The sequence below is a fragment of the Macaca thibetana genome, chromosome 7, assembly GCF_024542745.1.
Source record: "Macaca thibetana thibetana isolate TM-01 chromosome 7, ASM2454274v1, whole genome shotgun sequence".
Taxonomy (NCBI): domain Eukaryota; kingdom Metazoa; phylum Chordata; class Mammalia; order Primates; family Cercopithecidae; genus Macaca; species Macaca thibetana.
In genome coordinates this window covers 106,545,407-106,564,080 of record NC_065584.1, presented here as the reverse complement: position 1 = coordinate 106,564,080, position 18,674 = coordinate 106,545,407, and the positions used below count along the sequence as shown (strand labels likewise).

Genomic DNA, 18,674 nt, shown 5'->3' with positions numbered 1-18,674 from the left:
TATGAAAGAAGCCAAAAAGATCATGTTTGGAGAAATATGAGGAATTTGGTATGTCTGCAATATAGGGTCCACAATGGGAAGAGGTGGAAGATGAGGCAGGAAAGTCAGAGAAAGTCCAGTACATACACAATAAAAGTTTGGATTTTACCCTCTATGTGGTGAGAATTATTGGATGATTTAAAGCAGGGGAACAAGATCAGATTACATTTCAGAAAGATTTCAGTGCATGGTAGAACATGAGCTGGGGAGGGAGAGGGAAAAGGAAAGGCAAAGGCAGATGGGAAACAAGGAGACCAGAGAGGAGACTATGGAGGGCTTAACTATGCAGTAGGGTACGTGAGAGGAGCCAGTGGAGTCAACAGCTGTTGAGCACATAAAACCAACAAGGCTAGCTGGTCACCTGTTTAAAGGGCAACAGAGAGGGAGATGAGTCAGGGACTATCATATTGCCATATTTATAAAGTGCTTACCAAGTGCTAAATATACTTCATCTCATGCAATCATCCCAACAGCCCTGTGAGGTCTGTACTATTATCAATCCCAGTTGACGGATGAGAAAACTAATTAAAACACAGAGAAGTAACTTGCCCAAGAGTATAATGCTATTAAGGGTTGAAGCAGGACTAAAACTAGAAGGTAACCTTGTAGCCACTACATTATTCCCATCTTAGTTTTCTGCCAAGGGGTTATCAGGTAGATAATGACTATATTAACCAAAATGGAGATGTGAGAAGTATGTACCCCTCCCCACTACACCCCAAACTTTGGTAGATAAGAGGGGTGGGAATATGACTTTCCATTTGGGACATTCCGAATTTGAAACAACAGGTGGAAATGTGAGTCCGGAGCTTGAAGCAGAGATGGCCTAATTTTATAGGTGAGGTAACTGAGGTAGAAGTTAACCAACATGCAACCTCCTTCCCAAAACTTTGCTTGGGCAGTAAGAACTTGGGGTTTTGAGAGTAGAGAGAAAATTTTAAACTGAACAAATCTTTCTAGGGATGTTGAGGGCTATATATATTTTGGTTAATGTAGGAGTCTCCTGAAGAAGGTAGGTAGAACATTCACTTTGGAGATACCAATATAATTTGATTTTCACTGAAAACTTTCCTGTGTTGATACTTTGCTGATGTAGAACAAAACATTACTCTAACCTTTGTCAGTATAATTGTTCCCAGTGCAACCTTGGAGGTAGATTTTTTTTTTTTTTTTTTTTTTGCTGGTTGAATTGTCTTTATTAACAAACAGGATATCCAAGGCCACTACATTGAGAAGGGGTGGGGGGAGGGAGGAGGAGGGTTACTTGCTGCTCACACTATATACAGATGCAAGCAAGGGGCATGGAGAGTGAGGGCTCCCTGCTCCCTCCCTCCACCGGGGAAGGGCATGGGCTAGAAGAGGAGGAGATGGGGGTTGGGAAAGGGGGGAATGTTTTGGCTGGCGGGGTCCCCCCTCCATTCCCTGGAGTTTGGGGAAAGGGGAATCATTAAAGTGCTTTCAGAAAATGAAGAAATGGTCCCTGCCCCTGGAGTGGCTGGTGACCCCCCCCCAGGGTCTGGTACATTCAAGGGGGGAGCCGGCTCCCCTGACGTGCAAATAAAGAGGTCCAGGGCCCTGCCCAGTCAGCAGCAGTGGGGTAAGGAGGTAGATTTTAACGATCTGTGAGGAATCTGCTATCTTGTTCTTCTTGGGCTGGCCTCTGAATTATTATTATTATTTTTTTTTTTTTTGAGACGGAGTCTCGCTCTGTCGCCCAGGCTGGAGTGCAGTGGCGCGATCTCGGCTCACTGCAAGCTCCGCCTCCCGGGTTCACGCCATTCTCCTGCCTCAGCCTCCCGAGTAGCTGGGACTACAGGCGCCCACAACCGCGCCCGGCTAATTTTTTGTATTTTTAGTAGAGACGGGGTTTCACCGTGGTCTCGATCTCCTGACCTTGTGATCCGCCCGCCTCGGCCTCCCAAAGTGCTGGGATTACAGGCGTGAGCCACCGCGCCCGGCTGCCTCTGAATTATTGTCTTCCTCCAGGAGTCATCCCTAACATGATAGCTACCTCAAAGGCCTTCCATGTTCATTTAGTACAATAAGCAATGGTGGTGAACTTCAAGCTTATGGTTCCCTTAACTGTGCTGTGTTGTATATTTTCAACCCTTTTCTTTTTTTATGAACAAGTGAACCAAACCTTTTTCTATAAAAGCCCCAACAATTTTAAAGAGCAAACAAAACTTGTTCTGTTGGTTTAGTGCCTCCTCCTCTCCCATTACCAAGCTGTATCATAATCTTCTTTAATCTTCAGTATCAGCCCACTGAGCTTTGAGAGATAAGGGTGCTTTACAAGTTAAGTGTCCAGAAGCACCTACCACCACATTGGTAGACCACCGACTGATTGATCCCAGCAGCTGGCTTCACTGACCTGCACAGCCAGGCTTGGGGCACCCCAAATCACACATGCTTCCACTTTCTAAAACCAGGTGTGTTGCTGTCATGGGAAATCTAATTCCAGTCCGAGGGCACCATTACTGGGAGGTGGAGGTGGATGAGCATTTGGACTATACAGTTGGTGTGGCCTTTGAAGATGTCACTAAACAGGAGGATCTGGGAGCAAACTGCCTCTCCTGGTGCATGAGGCACACATTTGCATCATCAAGGTAAAGTAAAATCTGGATACTCACAATTAAAATTTGTTTTTGAAAGATTACAGCAAGACCTTTTTACTAGCAATAATTAAGACACACGTTATGTTTTACAAATATTCTAAGACATTTCAGGAGTTGCTGCCAGTCATTTTCCCTAAAGTCCAAGTAAGAGGAGAAAGAGCAGCTTTTCTCTGAGCTAAAAATAGCTAAAATTTATGGAGAATTATGTGCCAAGTACTCTTACATGCATTATCTCATTTACTTCTCACAATTGTGTTATCTCATTTTAAAAATCAGAATGCTGGGTACAGTGGCGTGCACCTGTAGTCCCAGTTACTCAGGAGAGTGAGGTGGGAGGATCGTTTGAGCCCTGGACTTCAAGGCCAGCTTGGGCAATATAGCAAGACCCCTTCTCTAAAACAAAAACAAAAACAAAAATAAAAGAATAAAAATAAAAAGACCACACCTCACAGCAATTAGATAATCCAAACGACATGGATTTGGAACTTGGATTCAAACTCAAGCAGTCTGGCTCCAAAGAGTTCATTCCTAACCACTTAAGTGATTGATTTTTTCATTTCTGTTCACCTTTAGTATTAAGCCAATACAGTTTGCTTTGAAGCCCCAGTTCCATCTTTTTAAGTGAATGTGGGCAAGAGGCTTAGTAGTTATGGCTAATTCTGGTTTGCTCCTGCTGCTGGGCACTCTGTCTTTACACATGGAGTAGTTCCATATAGTAGGAAAAAAAGTCTCATGCAGCCCAGGTCAATGAATAAACTTTCAGACTTAGAACAACCTTCCTTCACCTCAAAAACTGAAAAACAAGACCCCACACTGCTTTCCCATCACATCTTGTAAAATGGGGCCTCTGACCCTCCTTGGTTTGATGAATCCTAGTAATGTTCATCCAATGTTCTCTGCCCATGGTCCTCTATCATGGTTATTCATGCCCAAGCATAAGTGGGAAGACCAACTTCCCCCTGATAATAGATGAGGACACTAATGAAATCTACTAAACTTCAGACCCAGTTTGGGGAATGCAAGAATTACTATACACTGAGGCAGATACTTTATTTGGGGATTCTGCCTGAAGTAAGGCTAAAGATCAAAGTCTCTTCTTTAGAAAGGCAAGAACAAGGGGCAGAGTAAAACTAAGGGAGCATAAAGAAAGCCTAGAAGTCCGTGTGTAGGGGGAGGAATAAGGGGAGTAAGAAGAGAGAATAGAAGAGGGATGGAAGACAAAGGAAGGGCAAAAGCTACAGGCCAAGTGCTAGAGCCAAGCCAGTTTCTTACAGATGTAGGGGTGTGTGTGTGTGTGTGTGTGCGCGCGCGCGCACGCACACACACACGTTACAAATGGAGAATGAAGGTAAGGCATCCTAGGATAAGGTCTCCTAGCAGATTTGCATTTTTGGCTCATAGTATTAGACTCCATTGGTGGTGGGAGAGAAAGTACAGGAAAGGACTCATATAGCTTCTGGCAGCTGCTTAGTTAAAATAAGGTGAAATGGGCTTGAGACAGGCTGGCTTCCTCTGACATGTTTAGATCGTATTCCAAGTGTTCATCCCAGCAGCCTAGACTAGCCTGTTGACACAAAAAGCTTTTCAAGTATCTGTAGGTAGCGGGGTTAGGAAATTCCTGTGACAGGTTTTGGTTTCTGCCATTTTTCAAAGTACACAGGATGCAGAGCACGGATAGTGATATAATATTGATTGGTAACAGGCCCACTGGCCACTCAATTTGGCCCACTCATTTTTCAAAGTACACAGGATGCAGAGCACGGATAGTGATATAATATTGATTGGTAACAGGCCCACTGGCCCACTCAATTTGAAAGTTTAAGAATTGGAGTAACTGTGCAGAGAAGAGCTTATGCCAAGAGGCCCATTTTATCACATGGAAAATCACAAGGTTCCCTGTTTCAAATGTCTAATCCAAATTTTAAAAACATGTTCTATTCCTATGCTAGTTTAGATGCAAGAGAGTTCAGGATGCTATAGGTAAATTTCTTAGGTTAAGAGGTTACTAGAGAAAAAATGATGTTTGAAAAATGTTTCGGCCAGGAGCAGAGGCTCATACCTGTAATCCCAGCACTTTGGGAGGCCAAGGTGAGCAACTGCCTGAGCTCAGAAGTTCAAGACCAGCCTGGGCAACACAGTGAAACCCTGGTCTCTACTAAAAATACAAAAATTAGCTGGGCTTGGTGGTACATGCCTGTAATACCAGTTACTCAGGAGGCTAAGGCAGGAGAATCGCTTGAACCCGGGAGGTGGAGGTTGCAGTGAGCCGAGACAGCACTACTGCACTCCAGCCTGGGTGACAGAGTGAGACTCCGTCTAAAAAAAAAAAAAAGAAAATGTTTCTTAGGACAAATTTTAGAAAAGAGATAGTTTAGAGAATATAGTTTTAGAAATGGCTTGTCACTTTGGTAGTCATTTAATACTAGAAAGTAGCAAAATCATAGGACTATCAATAAAATTAATATGAAATATTCTATAAATAGTAAATCTATAGAATTACTGAAACTTTATTATGTCAAATTTAATTTTCAGGCATAGGTATGAATTTCTGCACAACAGAACAACTCCAGATATAAGAATAACAGTTCCTCCAAAGAAGATTGGCATTCTATTAGACTATGAAAATTCCAAGTTGTCATTTTTCAATGTGGACCTTTCTCAGCATCTATACACATTTAGTTGTCAGCTTCATGAATTTGTGCATCCCTGTTTTTCTTTGGAAACCCCTGGGTGTCTAAAGGTACATAATGGCATTTCAATGCCAAAACATGTCACTTTCTATTAGAACATTCTGATGTCCAGTTTCCTGTCTTCCATGCCTACCCCTCTTGCAGCCAATCACGCCTTAGCTGGCTGAACATGGCATTTAAGCACCATGTGCCCAGCACAATTTATGGCTCATGTTATTATCTGGCAGAATGGTGTGCTGGCGCTCATTTCACCCAACCTGGATTCTAGTCCTGTGTGCTGCTAAGATAGTCATTACCAGGCCCAGCTGTAAAATAAAGGCTCAGACTAAATGAACTCAAAAGTCTTTAAAGTTGTTAAACTGTAGTTGTGTATATGCAAAATATGAGTTTCCAAAACCTAGAGAGCTTGGAAGACGAGGAGGGTAGTCTTAATGGCTCCAGCAGCCCCAGTACACTCATGCATTTCATGAGTCAGCCAAGAATATACTTGAGAAGGCGAGAGGCTGTCTGTAGAAAACCAGGGAAGCTATGTGCCCTTCTCAACGTCTTCTACCCTCATTTTCCCAATAGTGAGCAGCACTGTGGTGAGGTCCCTTCCACTATGTACTCTTTATAACACCCTGTTCCACTCCTACACAGTATGCACCACTCTCTAATTTTGAAATCACCTCTATAATGCCCAATTCCACGAAGGCAGGGACAGTGCCTGTTTTGTTAATTGCTAGATCCCCAAGGGCTATCACACAACAGCTGTCACCAAGTATTTGTTGAATAAATGAGTATCTTCTTCAGCCACTGCTCTTTGGCCTCTCACTGCTCTCCATGTGAAGGATGGCAGGGCTCTTTCAAAACTATAGCAAAGGACCTATGGCCAAGAAATGGGAAAAAACCTGGAATGAAGGCAGCGTGAAAGAACAGAAGGGCATCTGTGGCATATTAGCAAATGAACAACAATTTTTTAAAAGAAATTAACAGCCCACCAGAGGGCAAAGCTGAGGACGGGAAGGAAGACTGATCTCTAGCTAGGCAGCTTTTAGGCATCCTGCCTCACTGCCCCCAGGCCATTCTGTGAGCTCAATGCCCAACTCCATCAGCTACATTCCTGGTTCTCCTGTTCAAGTTTCCAGTTGCCACTTAAGCTCTGCACACATAGCATTTTCAAAGCTTGTGAGTGAAGCTGCAGAATAATTCCATTTGTGAAGCAATTACAATTCAGTATCACGTCCCACGGATGCCTCTAAACCCAGATATGCCCTAATCTCATCATTTAAGGTTTTGTGTTTTAAAAAAAGTCCACTTTGATGTTTTCTGGTGAAACCCTGTCTCTACTAAAAATACAAAAAATTAGCCAGACCTGGTGGTGGGTGCCTGTAATCCCAGCTACTCAGGAGGCTGGGGCAAGATAATTGCTTGAACCCGGGGGTAGAGGCTGCCGTGAGCCGAGACTGTGCCATTGTACTCCAGCCTTGGCAACAAGAGCGCAACTCTGTCTCAAAAACAAACAAACAAAAAACCTCTGATGTTTTCCAGCACATGCAAAGCCTGACAAACTGAAAGACTCTCAACTTCTACTAAACTCTGGCTACTGGTATAAATGGCAGCTCAGATTCCTGAATTAACAGTTCACACTGACAATTTACTAACTCATTATACACACACATACCTAGCCTGCAAAGCTGGACTGTCTACTCTGAAACAAGGGACAGCAGATGTAAGCACAGAAATGGTTCCAGTTATAAATAAACAAAAGATACATATATGTATATTAAAAAATGTTCTCAGCTACTGAAATAGAAACTACCAAGTAAGAAACAGGATATCACAAAGAAGGCAAGTTTGAATTCAGGGTGCTAATAGGCTTTATGGAATACTACACATGTTAATATGAACACGGATAAATGGATTAAAAACTCGACATCTGTAAAGTTTTAATTAAATTTTTATTTGACCAAGAAAAAACTGTCTAGAATTGTCTGACATTTACACCAAATGTCAGACAAATCCACTTAAAGCAGATTAGGAACTTCAAGCATCACAATTATTCAGCATAAAGAGCCTTTGTTGAAACATCTTTCTCATTTATTTAGAAGAAAAACATCTAGAACAGAACCAAACAAAACTTCTGTGTTTTGTAAAAAAATTCCAATTCCTTAAACTACTATAAACAATCTACTGAAACTGTATTCAACAAGGGACAGGATTTACCTCAAGGCCATGTTCACCTGCAACATGCTGATAAGTCTGTTAAAAAACAAAGCAAAAAAAGAGTTTTTAAAAATTAGACCACTGTAGCCACAATCCCTAACACTGGACAGTTAAAACAAAAGATATCAAAATCTGTTGTTTTCTTAGCTTTACCTGTATCACTTTATAACTCCTGAGAAAGTCAATTCACATAAGCTGTGGCCTCCCCACCTTAACAAAGGGGAAAAAGAATATGTAAAACCACCACAGAATCTTGGTGTAAACTAACATGGGTTTAGTAACACAGAGTGCAGTATTAAGAATTTAAGGCACCCTTATAAGTCAGAATTGGAAAGTTGGTTTGAGACTTGCAAACTAAAATGACACTGGTTTCTGATAAAATTAAATGACTTTTATTTAGAAAAGTGTGTTTAATAAATTACTTCCTGCTGGTTCAAATGACACACAATCACTTGTATACATCCACTAAGATATTTCTGAAGTGTATACTTGGTCAAAAGTAAAAAGCAGAGCAAATGCATGGGCAGTGGGGCCTTTTTCTTAATACTTCTCATCCTCCAAAATCTGTTAAAATCATCATCTTCCACAACTCACACACTGGAAGCTGTCCACAGCACAATTCACTATGATGTGGCATTCTGTAAATAAGACTATATTGGTCTTGATGCAAGCAGGTTCAGCTACCATACTGCACTATAAGAAAAGTCCTCTCCTCAACTTACCAAGACAACTTCTCCAATTTCTAGTCACCTTCCTATCAATTAGTAGAGCAAGATTCTCACATGTTCACTATGTCTTTCTCCAGTTTTCTCATCTATAAATGTACTACTCCTATTTTCTATAGAAAGACAATGGAAAGCATATAATTGCTGTTGGTAGATAAGTAGGCCTTGAGTTTATTTTGCAAACAAGACCTGTTCTATCTACCTTTTCATTTAGGAGGCTAAAAGCAGAGTCAGCTTGATTTCAAGGACTCTATTTTCTTAGTCTCCAGAAGAACATAACCAAATCCAGCTTTTAAAACACTGTCCTTTACCATGTCAAGATACTTAAATAAAGATAATTTATAACTTCAAGCTATAGGAGGTTAACTCTGTCCATATGCTTGTTTCACTGTAACCAATGGTTAATTAATCTAAATGCAAGAGAAGTGTTTGTTATTTGGAAAGAAGACCCCAGCTGGTCAGCATCTTTTCTGTCATCCGGAAGTCCCCTGGAAGGAGTAGGACTATGACCTGGGCACAACAACTGCCCCTATTAGTACTTATTTTAGAGTTGCTACTGAACAGGTGGTGGTTCTTGTCAAGTATATCATGTCTGACTATTTCATTGTTTGTTTTCTGCTATCATCAGTTCCAGGGGAAAAAAAAAAAAAAAAGCCCAAATTGATTGCTTTTTCATTTTGCCAGAATGTGACCGAATCATGGTTTTTAGCTCTATTTTCACCTTACTCAAATCCTGGAGGAATTAAACTATCATTTATTTGAAACGTTACAAATTAGCCTCCAGCTGATTCAAACAACATGTAGTCACTCAGAGCCAATAAAAATGTTTTGGTAGTATGAACTTGGATTCTAATCTTGCTGTCTCTCCTACTCTCATTCCTAAGTCTAAATGTTAGGTCTCTTGCTTGAAAGGAATTTAAGAGATGCCCTTAAATTCAAATAGACTGGATTGCAGAAAGGAATATAATCCATTCACTGGGAAAATACACAACCAACAAAACTGAGATTTCCCAACTGTGCACTATAACAATGCAGAAACACAGTTTTAGAGATGGCTTTACTGGGTATATACATTGCTCTTTGTAGACCCATCTATTATTCTGCCACCCAGAAAGATTCTTACCCTCCTACTTCCTTCCTACTAAATGAATGTTTAAATTAAACATTTAAATTAAACATTCATTTAATTTAAAGGTGATAGGGCCAGGGAGAGGGAAGGAAAAAACAAGAAGCACTATCCAAAAGTAAGACCAGTACTTTGGAGAAAGGTAAAAGATACTCAACATTGTTTTTTGTACCATTTACAATATATAAACCAGCCACAGAGTCCTAGGCACCCAGAATGGACCTCCTCTTCCTTGTCTACCTAATGCCTGTATAGCCTCTTGGAAACACTGCCTTATTCCTCCCCGTCCCAGGAGAGGTTAAGTGCCACACTCACCTCTTTTAGATTACTTAAGTAGCTATACTGCAATCATTGACTTGTGTCTGCTCCACTTGACTATAAGCAAACTGAAGGCAGGGTTTGTGCCTTCATAATCTCTGAATGATCTGAAGATGGAAATAACTGCTTCGTGCTTTCAGGGAGCTCATATACCTGCAAAGAGAAAAGAGACATCAAATTATCTTCCAAATTAAAGGAAAAGTCTCTTTATTAGAAAGTAAAGCAGCTTTCAAATTTGTGTGTGGTTGGGGAGTAGAAGGAAACATTAAAATATGAATCTGCTGGGCACGGTGGCTCATGCCTGTAACCCCAACACTTTGGGGGGCCAAGACGGGCAGATCACCTGAGGTCAGGAGTTTAGACCAGCCTAGCCAACATGATGAAATACCATCTCTACTAAAAATACAATAATTAGCTGGGCATGGTGGCAGGCACATGTGATCCCAGCTACTCAGGAAGTTGAGGCAGGAGAATTGCTTGAACCAGGGAGGCGGAGATTGTAGTGAGCCGAGATGGCCGCCATTGCATTCCAGCCTGGGCAACAAGTGTGAAAACTCCGTCTAAAAAAAAAAAAAAAAAAAAAAACCCAAAAAAAAAAAAACCCAAAATATCAACCTTTCTTCTGTCCCAATACATCTTAAAGATCTGATACACAGTCCCATTACTAACAGTGCTCCATGGTGACTCCTAATCTAGGCAGAGTGGGAGGGGGCACAGAATGATCTGGGGATGGGAAAGATGTATGTGGTTTAGAATGCTCTTCCCATCATTGCAAGAGACCTTTGACACATTTAATATATATTACAGTTAGACTATCCTTACGAGAGCCCAAAGATCTTCAACATGTATATTTTAAATGTTCTGAATCATAAATTTGGTTCCTATGCCCTGGAGGCTAGTGAGTGAAAGCTGCCCCCTTGACTACTGAGTAAGCTTAACTGTCAATCCTATATTTATAGCACAACATGAGTATCTGGCTTTCTGCTAGTTTCAGGATCTAAGACTTTATGGAATAAATCATATGCTATAAAGTTAATGTCAAATTAGGGATTTAGAAAGATCAAAGGTGATTCTTTTTCAAATGTCAAGTATCTTTAAAAGTCAATTTTAAAAGTGATACAAAGCAACAAAGTATTATAGCTCAGTACCTAACAGCCCCTCTCCCCCAAACAACTTTGGCCAAATTTATATATTAATCTGTAGGGTGGAAATCAGATAAACAAACCCCTTGTTACTGAAATTTCATCCTTTTCTTATAAAGTGATCGATGGCTAGAATTTTCAAACAGTGGGATCCTATGCTCCATTATTTTAAATCAGAAATAAAGGGATCATTCTATAGTTCGTTATTGGAAATGGTTCTCTGAATGTGTAGAGCACCGGTGAACAAATAAAACTTTGACGCACACACACATAGGTACATGCAAAAGAAAGAAATACATGTTCCCAGTCCTTCAAAGAACTGCAAGCCAACTTCCCAAAAATAACCACATATAACTAACTACCAAGGATTTCTACGTAAGGCATTTTAAACACCATTTACCAATTTATTATAAACTCAGTAGTAGGTATGTTTCTGTACAGTTATCCATTGAAAACTCATCTAAGTTCTGGAAGAGGGAGAAAAGGGAGATGGAATATAGAGGCTGTCACATGCTACTGGCTACTGGCAGGGGAAGGTAAGCAAGAGATAACTGGCCAAGAGAGTGAGAAGAAAAACTGCCTGTGGCTTGTCCATGTCCAAATCTACTAAATTGGTAGTCTTTTATTCTTAGCCCTTGATTCTCTAGCAGCTGGTCTGAACCACTGTCTGAAACCATTAAAAAAAAAAAAAAGTAATGGGATAAAAAGAATACAAAATGGCTGGGTGCGGTTTTGTAGAGATGGGGTTTTGCCCCATTGCCCAGGCTGGTCTCAAACTCCTGAGCGCAAGCAATCCATCCACCTCGTCCTCCCAAAGTGATGAGATTACAGGTGTGAACCACCACATCTGGCTGAGAAAATTTTAAATCTCAAGTTATATATGTGTATTTTTGTAGAGAAGTATCCTAGCTGATTAATAATAAACTTTCCAAGCATAGAAAAATATTACAGGCCAGGCGCAGTGGCTGACGCCTGTAATTCCAACACTTCAGGAGGTCAAGGTGGGAGGACGGCTTGAGCTCAGGAGTTTGAGAACAGTCTGAGCAACACACAGAGACCCTGTCTCTACAAAATATATATATTTTTTAATTAGCCAGGGTGGTAGCACACACCTGTGGCCCTAGCTACTCAGGAGGCTGAGGTGGAGGAGCTCTTGAGCTCAGGAGGTCAAGGCTGCCAGTGAGCTGTGATTGCACCACTGCACTCCAGCCTGGATGACAGTGAGGTCTTGTCTCAAAAAAACAACAAAAGAATTAAAAATGGACATCTGTTTGTGTTCTCTGTGCCTGGAATTATACAGCTACTGGAAATACAAGCTACTGTGCTTGTTGCATTTTTAAGGTGATACTTCTGCTCATGTCACAATCACAACAGCAATCATTCCTCTATATAATCTAAAATTTCTTTGAAATATCTTAAAAGTTGGTCTCTGTGGGGGTTTCTGAAAACCCTTCTCGGGGTTAGTGAAGTCAAAACTATTTTCATATGAACAAAAGCTCTTTGGAGTCCTCAATAACTGTTTAGTGGCTCCTGAGACCAACAAGTTTGAAAATTGTTTATATAGGAGCCATGCACGGTGGCTCACACCTGTAATCCCAGCACTTTGGGAGGCGAAGGTGGGAAGATCACCTGAGGTCAGGAGTTCGAGACCAGCCTGGCCAATATGGTGGGACCCCCGTCTCTACTAAAAATACAAAAATCAGCCGGGCATGGTGGCACACACCTGTAATCCCAGCTACTCAGGAGAGTGAGGCAGGAAAATCACTTGAACCCAGGAGAGGGAGGCTATTCATGGCTTCCCCACAATGAACATCTGGTTGAATGAGTTCCCCAGTACTTAAGACACCCCCTATGTGAAGTGAACAGTTTTTCAATATTTGCTAATGTATGGTTTTCTGGGCCTCAGGCTCACTTATTTTCTTCACAGGCTTGCCACTTTCCTACAACACATTTCCATTTCAATAACATGAGAGAGATGAGTGCAATAATGCACAAGACACTTAAGCCACATAAGCACCAAATGTAAGATTACTTAAAACAGCTGAGGGTTGACTGCAGTGCACTCTACAGAATCAGTTTTCTAGGGTGAGCACATAGCGTGTTCAGTGAACTCCAGGCCGCTCTGTGTAAATGTGTGTAACAGGTAATGGAAGTTCCTTCTTCACATATTGTTACTACACATCTATTGCTAAAAGTGAAATGACAGAAGCGACGTGACAGACTCATCTCCATCTATAAAGTATGGAAGATGTAGATGACTGACACAGTTCTAACACACGCTGATTTTGCCTTTCATGGATTTATACTGTATATAGACGAACATTCACCCTCTTCACTCCTCCTTGCAACTCCCCATCCACTTCGTAAAAAAAGACCAATTGTCTAGCAATGCAAAGAAACAGTATAGTGTAGAACAAATAATTCCGGGCTGAAAATGAAGAAATCGCGCTTTCACTCTCGGTTCTGTTATTAACAAGTTGTATAACTTTCGGCCTATCTCCCCTCACCACGCTTCAGTATAAGCTAAAAGGAGGGAGACGACCAAGATGGCTTTACTCACTTCTGACACCAAACGACTGCCAGCAGATTCAGGAAGCTTAAGAATTACCAGCTCTGTGTGTGTGTTCTAAAATTAATGCAACAGGTGCTGCTGCCTCCAACAGGCGTCACCGATTCAGAATGTTTGGGTTCGCGCAGGCCCTTATGGGACACAGGATGGCACCACCTATGTGAAAACTGCAAACTAGTCTGGTGAGTGCGTATTTCTCCTTTCCACATTTATACTTACTTACCTCAGCTCCGTCGGCTACCAAGCTCGTTCTTCAAATGAGGTGGAGAAATGTAAGCGCAATGAACGAGGCCCAGATCGCTGGTGGCGCTGAACCCCCAAAAGATACACACAGCGACAGATGCAACGACCCCTCACCTCTACCCCTCTTCCCTACTGCATCCTCTGAAACCTGATACGCCTGCCTGCTTACCAGGACGCTGCTGTCACCGGCTCCGCTGGGTGGTCAGAGACCGGACTTAACTCCACGCTACCGCCCCTCCAATGTCCCACCTTTCTAGTAAATCCACTCTCCTTCCGGCGGAAAAGCCCTTCTAGTTTCCTGGGCGTGAGAGGAAGTCCAGCCCCACGCGCTAGCGGGATCTAACTGGATGCGCCGAGGAGCTTCGCGCAGGCTCAGAATCGATCGCTCGGCTGGTTGACGTTATCAAGAAGAGAGTCGCTTTGGACTGGGGGAAGGCTTGCGCGGATCAGGTTGTTGCTGGGTCCGAGGGCGGTAGGGAGTGGAGAGAGCGCCGGGAGTCGCTCAGCGGGGTCTAGGAGAACGGCTTGCAGATTCACATCTCCTCTGCCCGCGGATGTCCTCCGGGGAATTGAGGCTTCCTTCCTCAGCGGCCCTTTTTTCTCTCTTTGCTCCCGCTGCCCCTTGTATTTGGTTTCTTACTATTTATGTAGCATCATTGCTTGCGGTTATAATGGCCACCACTTTATTGAGCATTCACTGTACAAGCATCTCGCAGCAGGCGCTCATAAGCATCTGGCGATTCTTGGCCACTGCTGGAAGCCCAGCCATTCTTTGGAAGGAATTTGACAGCCTACATAATCCTGTACTCTAATATCCACATGGTACTCTTGGAGCTAGGAAGATGAAATTGCCGTTATATTAGTTTTCTGAAGCCGCCATAACAAAGTACCACACACTGGATAGCTTAAAACAACAGATATGTTTTCTCGTTTTCTGGAGTCTGGAAGTCAGAAATCAAGATGTCAGTGGGGCCTTGCTTCTTCTGAGGCTCTGGATAGAATCCTTCCTGCCTATTCCTAGCTTCTGGTGGGAGCCAGCAATCATTGGTATTCTTCGGCTTGTAGCTGCATTAATCCATTCTCTTCCTCTTTTATCAAATGGTATACTCCCTGTGAGTCTCTGTCTCTGTGTCTTTTATAAGGAAACCAGTCCTATTAGGTAAAAGGCTCACCTTACTCCAGTATGACCTGATCATGACTTATCACATCTGCAATGACACCCTTTCCAAATAAGATCACATTTCGAGGTTCCAGGAAGGACATGAATTTTGGGGGCGACACTAACCAACCCAGTATAGCTATTCAAGTTCTTAAGAAGTAAACAAACGAAGAGTTGACAAACAAATGTAGTACAAGTGGATTCAAACTTAGTTCAGTTTTATCTGAGTATTGATAGACATTCGGGATATCCCTTTAAAAGATGGGTAGGGGCCGGGCGTGGTGGCTCACGCCTGTAGTCCCAGCACTTTGGGAAGCCGAGGTGGGCGGATCAGTTGAGGTCAGGAGTTTGAGACCAGCCTGGCCAACATGGCGAGACCCCGCCTCTACTGAAAATACAAAAATTAGCCGGGCATGGCAACAGGTGCCTGTAGTCCCAGCTACTTGGGAGGCTGAGGCAGGAGAATCGTTGAACCTGGGAGGTTGCAGTGAGCCGAGATCACGCCATTGCACTCCAGCCTGAACAACAGAGCGAGACTTCGTCTCTAAATAAATAAATAAATAAATAAATAAATAAATAAATAAAACATGGTGGGTAAGATTTGACTGTGCCATCATAGACTGTCAGAGACAACATTCTGGGCAAAAGAAACATTACAGACAAGGAAGCACGGGTTGAACTGTAAAATAAATTAGGTTAAAGCGGGAAAGACCTTCATTGCATGCTGAAGAGTTTGGAGCCTTTTCTTTATATAAAATTAGGAGCAAATCAACGTGTTTCAGCAACTTAGTTGTGCTTTGAAGATTAATTTACCAGTTTGGGCCAAGCCTGCTTTGCATTTCTTACTCCAGTTTAAGAAGTCTTACATCCTATTATCTGAGCATAACGTGCTGTTTTCATTGTAGTGTCTCTGCCCATCCTGTCTCCTCTGCCTGGAATGCTGCCATGGGGCTACATAATATTCACTTGTCCTTTTTTTTTTTTTTTTTTTCTTGTCCTGGAAATTGTATTATAGCATGGCGAGGAGTTGAGTGGGGAGAGAAAGTTCTTCAACCCATTTTATGGCATTAGTATCCCCGTAATACCAAGACTGATAAAAAGCACGAGAAGAGAAAACTACATGCCAAACTCAACGTAGATACAAAGCTCTAAAATAAAGTTCTATCGGGAACAAGAAAAGGTGTATCTCAGAAATGATTTAACATTAGGAAACCTGTTACTATAAATCATTGTATTAATAGTTCAGAGGTTTAGGCCGGGCGAGGTGGCTCAAGCCTGTAATCCCAGCACTTTGGGAGGCCGAGACGGGCGGATCACGAGGTCAGGAGACCATCCTGGCTAACACGGTGAAACCCCGTCTCTACTAAAAAATACAGAAAACTAGCCGGGCGCGGTGGCGGGCGCCTGTAGTCCCAACTACTCGGGAGGCTGAGGCAGGAGAATGGCGTGAACCCGGGAGGCGGAGCTTGCAGTGAGCTGAGATCTGGCCACTGCACTCCAGCCTGGGCGACAGAGCGAGACTCCGTCTCAAAAAAAAAAAAAAAAAAAAAAAGTTCAGAGGTTTAAAGCCACATGATTATCTCAATAACATTATTTTTTGAAAAATTCAATAGCTACTTTGACTTAAGAGAAAAATCTTTAAGCAAATGGGGAATGAATAGCAATTTGATAAAGGACACTTATCAGAAATCTATGGTAACCATCATACTAAATAATACAACAGAAGCATTCCCATTACTGTTAGGGAAAATGAGAATACTCACTTTTACTGCTAATGTTCAACATGGTGCTGGATTTTCTAGCCAATACAGTAAAACAAGCAAAAGGCAAAAACATTAGGAAAGGAAGAAATGAAAATAGTATTTTCAGAAAATGTAATTTTCTTTCTAGAAAATAGAATGTAAGGACAACCTACTAGATGGTGCAGCAAGGTGGCTAAATAGATTAAAGTCATAACTTACATTTTTTGTATATAGCAGTAATAAAATAGAAAAAAGGGAACCCACCCAAAGGGGCCAAATGAAGTACCTATGAGTACACTGAACAAAAGATGTATGAGACTTATGGGAAAATATGAAATATCATTGAAAAATATTAAAGACTTAAGTAAATGGATATTTCATGTTCCAGGATGGGAAATTTTAGTATTCTAAAGATATTAGTCTATTGCAAATTAATAAAAATTTGATGTAGTGCCTACAAAATATTAATATTATACTAATAGGATCTTTCCAAAAAACTCTATTTGGTCAAAGTGTATTATTATTTTGACACACTACTAGGTTTCGTTATCTATTTAGAATGTTTATTTAGAATGAGTGATATTGGTATGTAGGAGGTTTTTGTACTGTGTTAATCAGCTATTGAGACTTAAAGTTATACTAGATTTCTTAAATTTATTTTTATTTTGTATTTGCCTATGGTCTGAAATAATTTAAGTAACTTTAGAATGATCTGCTCTTTGAAGGATGCAGAACTCGGTTATGAAATTATTACATAGTATTATATGGTGTGTTTTAAACAATGTAGTCTACTCTTTATGATAATTGGACTATTCAACTTTTCTACTTTATGTGGGCTCAATTACGATTATTTATATTGTGTTTTAAAGTCATTAATCACAAGTGGGTTTTGGATTTTGTGAAATACTTTTTCTGCATCTACAGTTATGATTATGGGATTTAGCTTGTTGATGGGTTACTTTTTTTTTTTTTTTTTTTTTTTTTTTTTGAGACGGAGTCTGGCTCTGTCTCCCAGGCTGGAGTGCAGTGGCCCGATCTCAGCTCACTGCAAGCTCCGCCTCCCGGGTTTAGGCCATTCTCCTGCCTCAGCCTCCCGAGTAGCTGGGACTACAGGCGCCCGCCACTTCGCCCGGCTAGTTTTTTGTATTTTTTAGTAGAGATGGGGTTTCACCGTGTTAGCCAGGATGGTCTGGATCTCCTGACCTCGTGATCCGCCCGTCTCGGCCTCCCAAAGTGCTGGGATTACAGGCTTGAGCCACCGCGCCCGGCCGTGATGGGTTACCTTAATTGATTTTTGAATGTTGAACTAGCCTTCCACACCTAGGGTAAATCCCACTTGGTGACTGATATGGTTTGGCTCTGTGTCGTCACCCAAATCTCTTCTTGAATTGTACTCCCATAATTTCCACGTGTTGTGGGAGGGACCCGGTGGGAGATAATTTGAATCATGGTGGTTCCCCCATACTCTTCTCGTGGTAGTGAATAACTCTCATGAGATCTGATGGCTTTATCAGGGGTTTCTGCTTTTGCATCTTCCTCAGTTTCTCTTGCCGCTGCCATGTAAGCAGTGCCTTTTTTGCCTCCCGCCATGATTCTGAGGCCTCCCCAGCCATATGGAACTGTAAGTCCAATTAAACCTCTTTTCCTTCCCAGTCTTGGATATGTCTTTATCAGCAGTGTGAGAACAGACTAATATAGTAAAAGTGTATGATTCTTTTTCTTCATTGTTGGACTAAATTTGCTAATGTTTTATTGAAGATTTTGCATCTATGTTTATGAGAGATATTGGTCTGTCATTTTCTTTTCTTTGTCTGGTTTTGGTATGAGAGTGATGTTGTCCACATAGAATTAGTTAGGAAAGCCAGGCACGGTGGGTCACGCCTGGAATTCCAGCAGTTTTGGAGGCTGAGGCGGGTGGATCACTTGAAGTCAGGAGTTTGAGACCAGCCTGACTGACATGGTGAAACCCCATCTCTACTAAAAATACAAAAATATTAGCTGGGCGTGGTGGTGCATGCCTGTAATCCCAGCTACTTGGGAGGCTGAGGCAGGAGAATTGCTTGATCCCAGGAGATGGAGGTTGCAGTGAGCTGAGATGGCG

At 41.8% G+C, this 18,674-nt stretch overlaps 1 protein-coding gene and 1 non-coding gene across 2 annotated transcripts in view; one reads left to right on the top strand and one right to left on the bottom strand.

Annotated features, from left to right (window-relative positions):
* Positions 1-9,083, top strand: part of FSD2 (fibronectin type III and SPRY domain containing 2) — a 64,700-nt gene extending 55,617 nt beyond the window's left edge. Inside the window, exons 12-13 of the mRNA XM_050796139.1 lie at positions 2,469-2,645; positions 5,187-9,083. Of these exons, the coding sequence (XP_050652096.1) occupies positions 2,469-2,645; positions 5,187-5,439 (430 nt within the window). The 3' untranslated portion in view covers positions 5,440-9,083. The remainder of the gene's footprint in view (positions 1-2,468; positions 2,646-5,186) is intronic.
* Positions 8,417-8,543, bottom strand: LOC126960424 (small Cajal body-specific RNA 15). The gene has a single exon (XR_007727972.1). It is a non-coding gene; the product is annotated as a small Cajal body-specific RNA 15 (non-coding RNA).
* Positions 9,084-18,674: the final 9,591 nt, after the last annotated feature.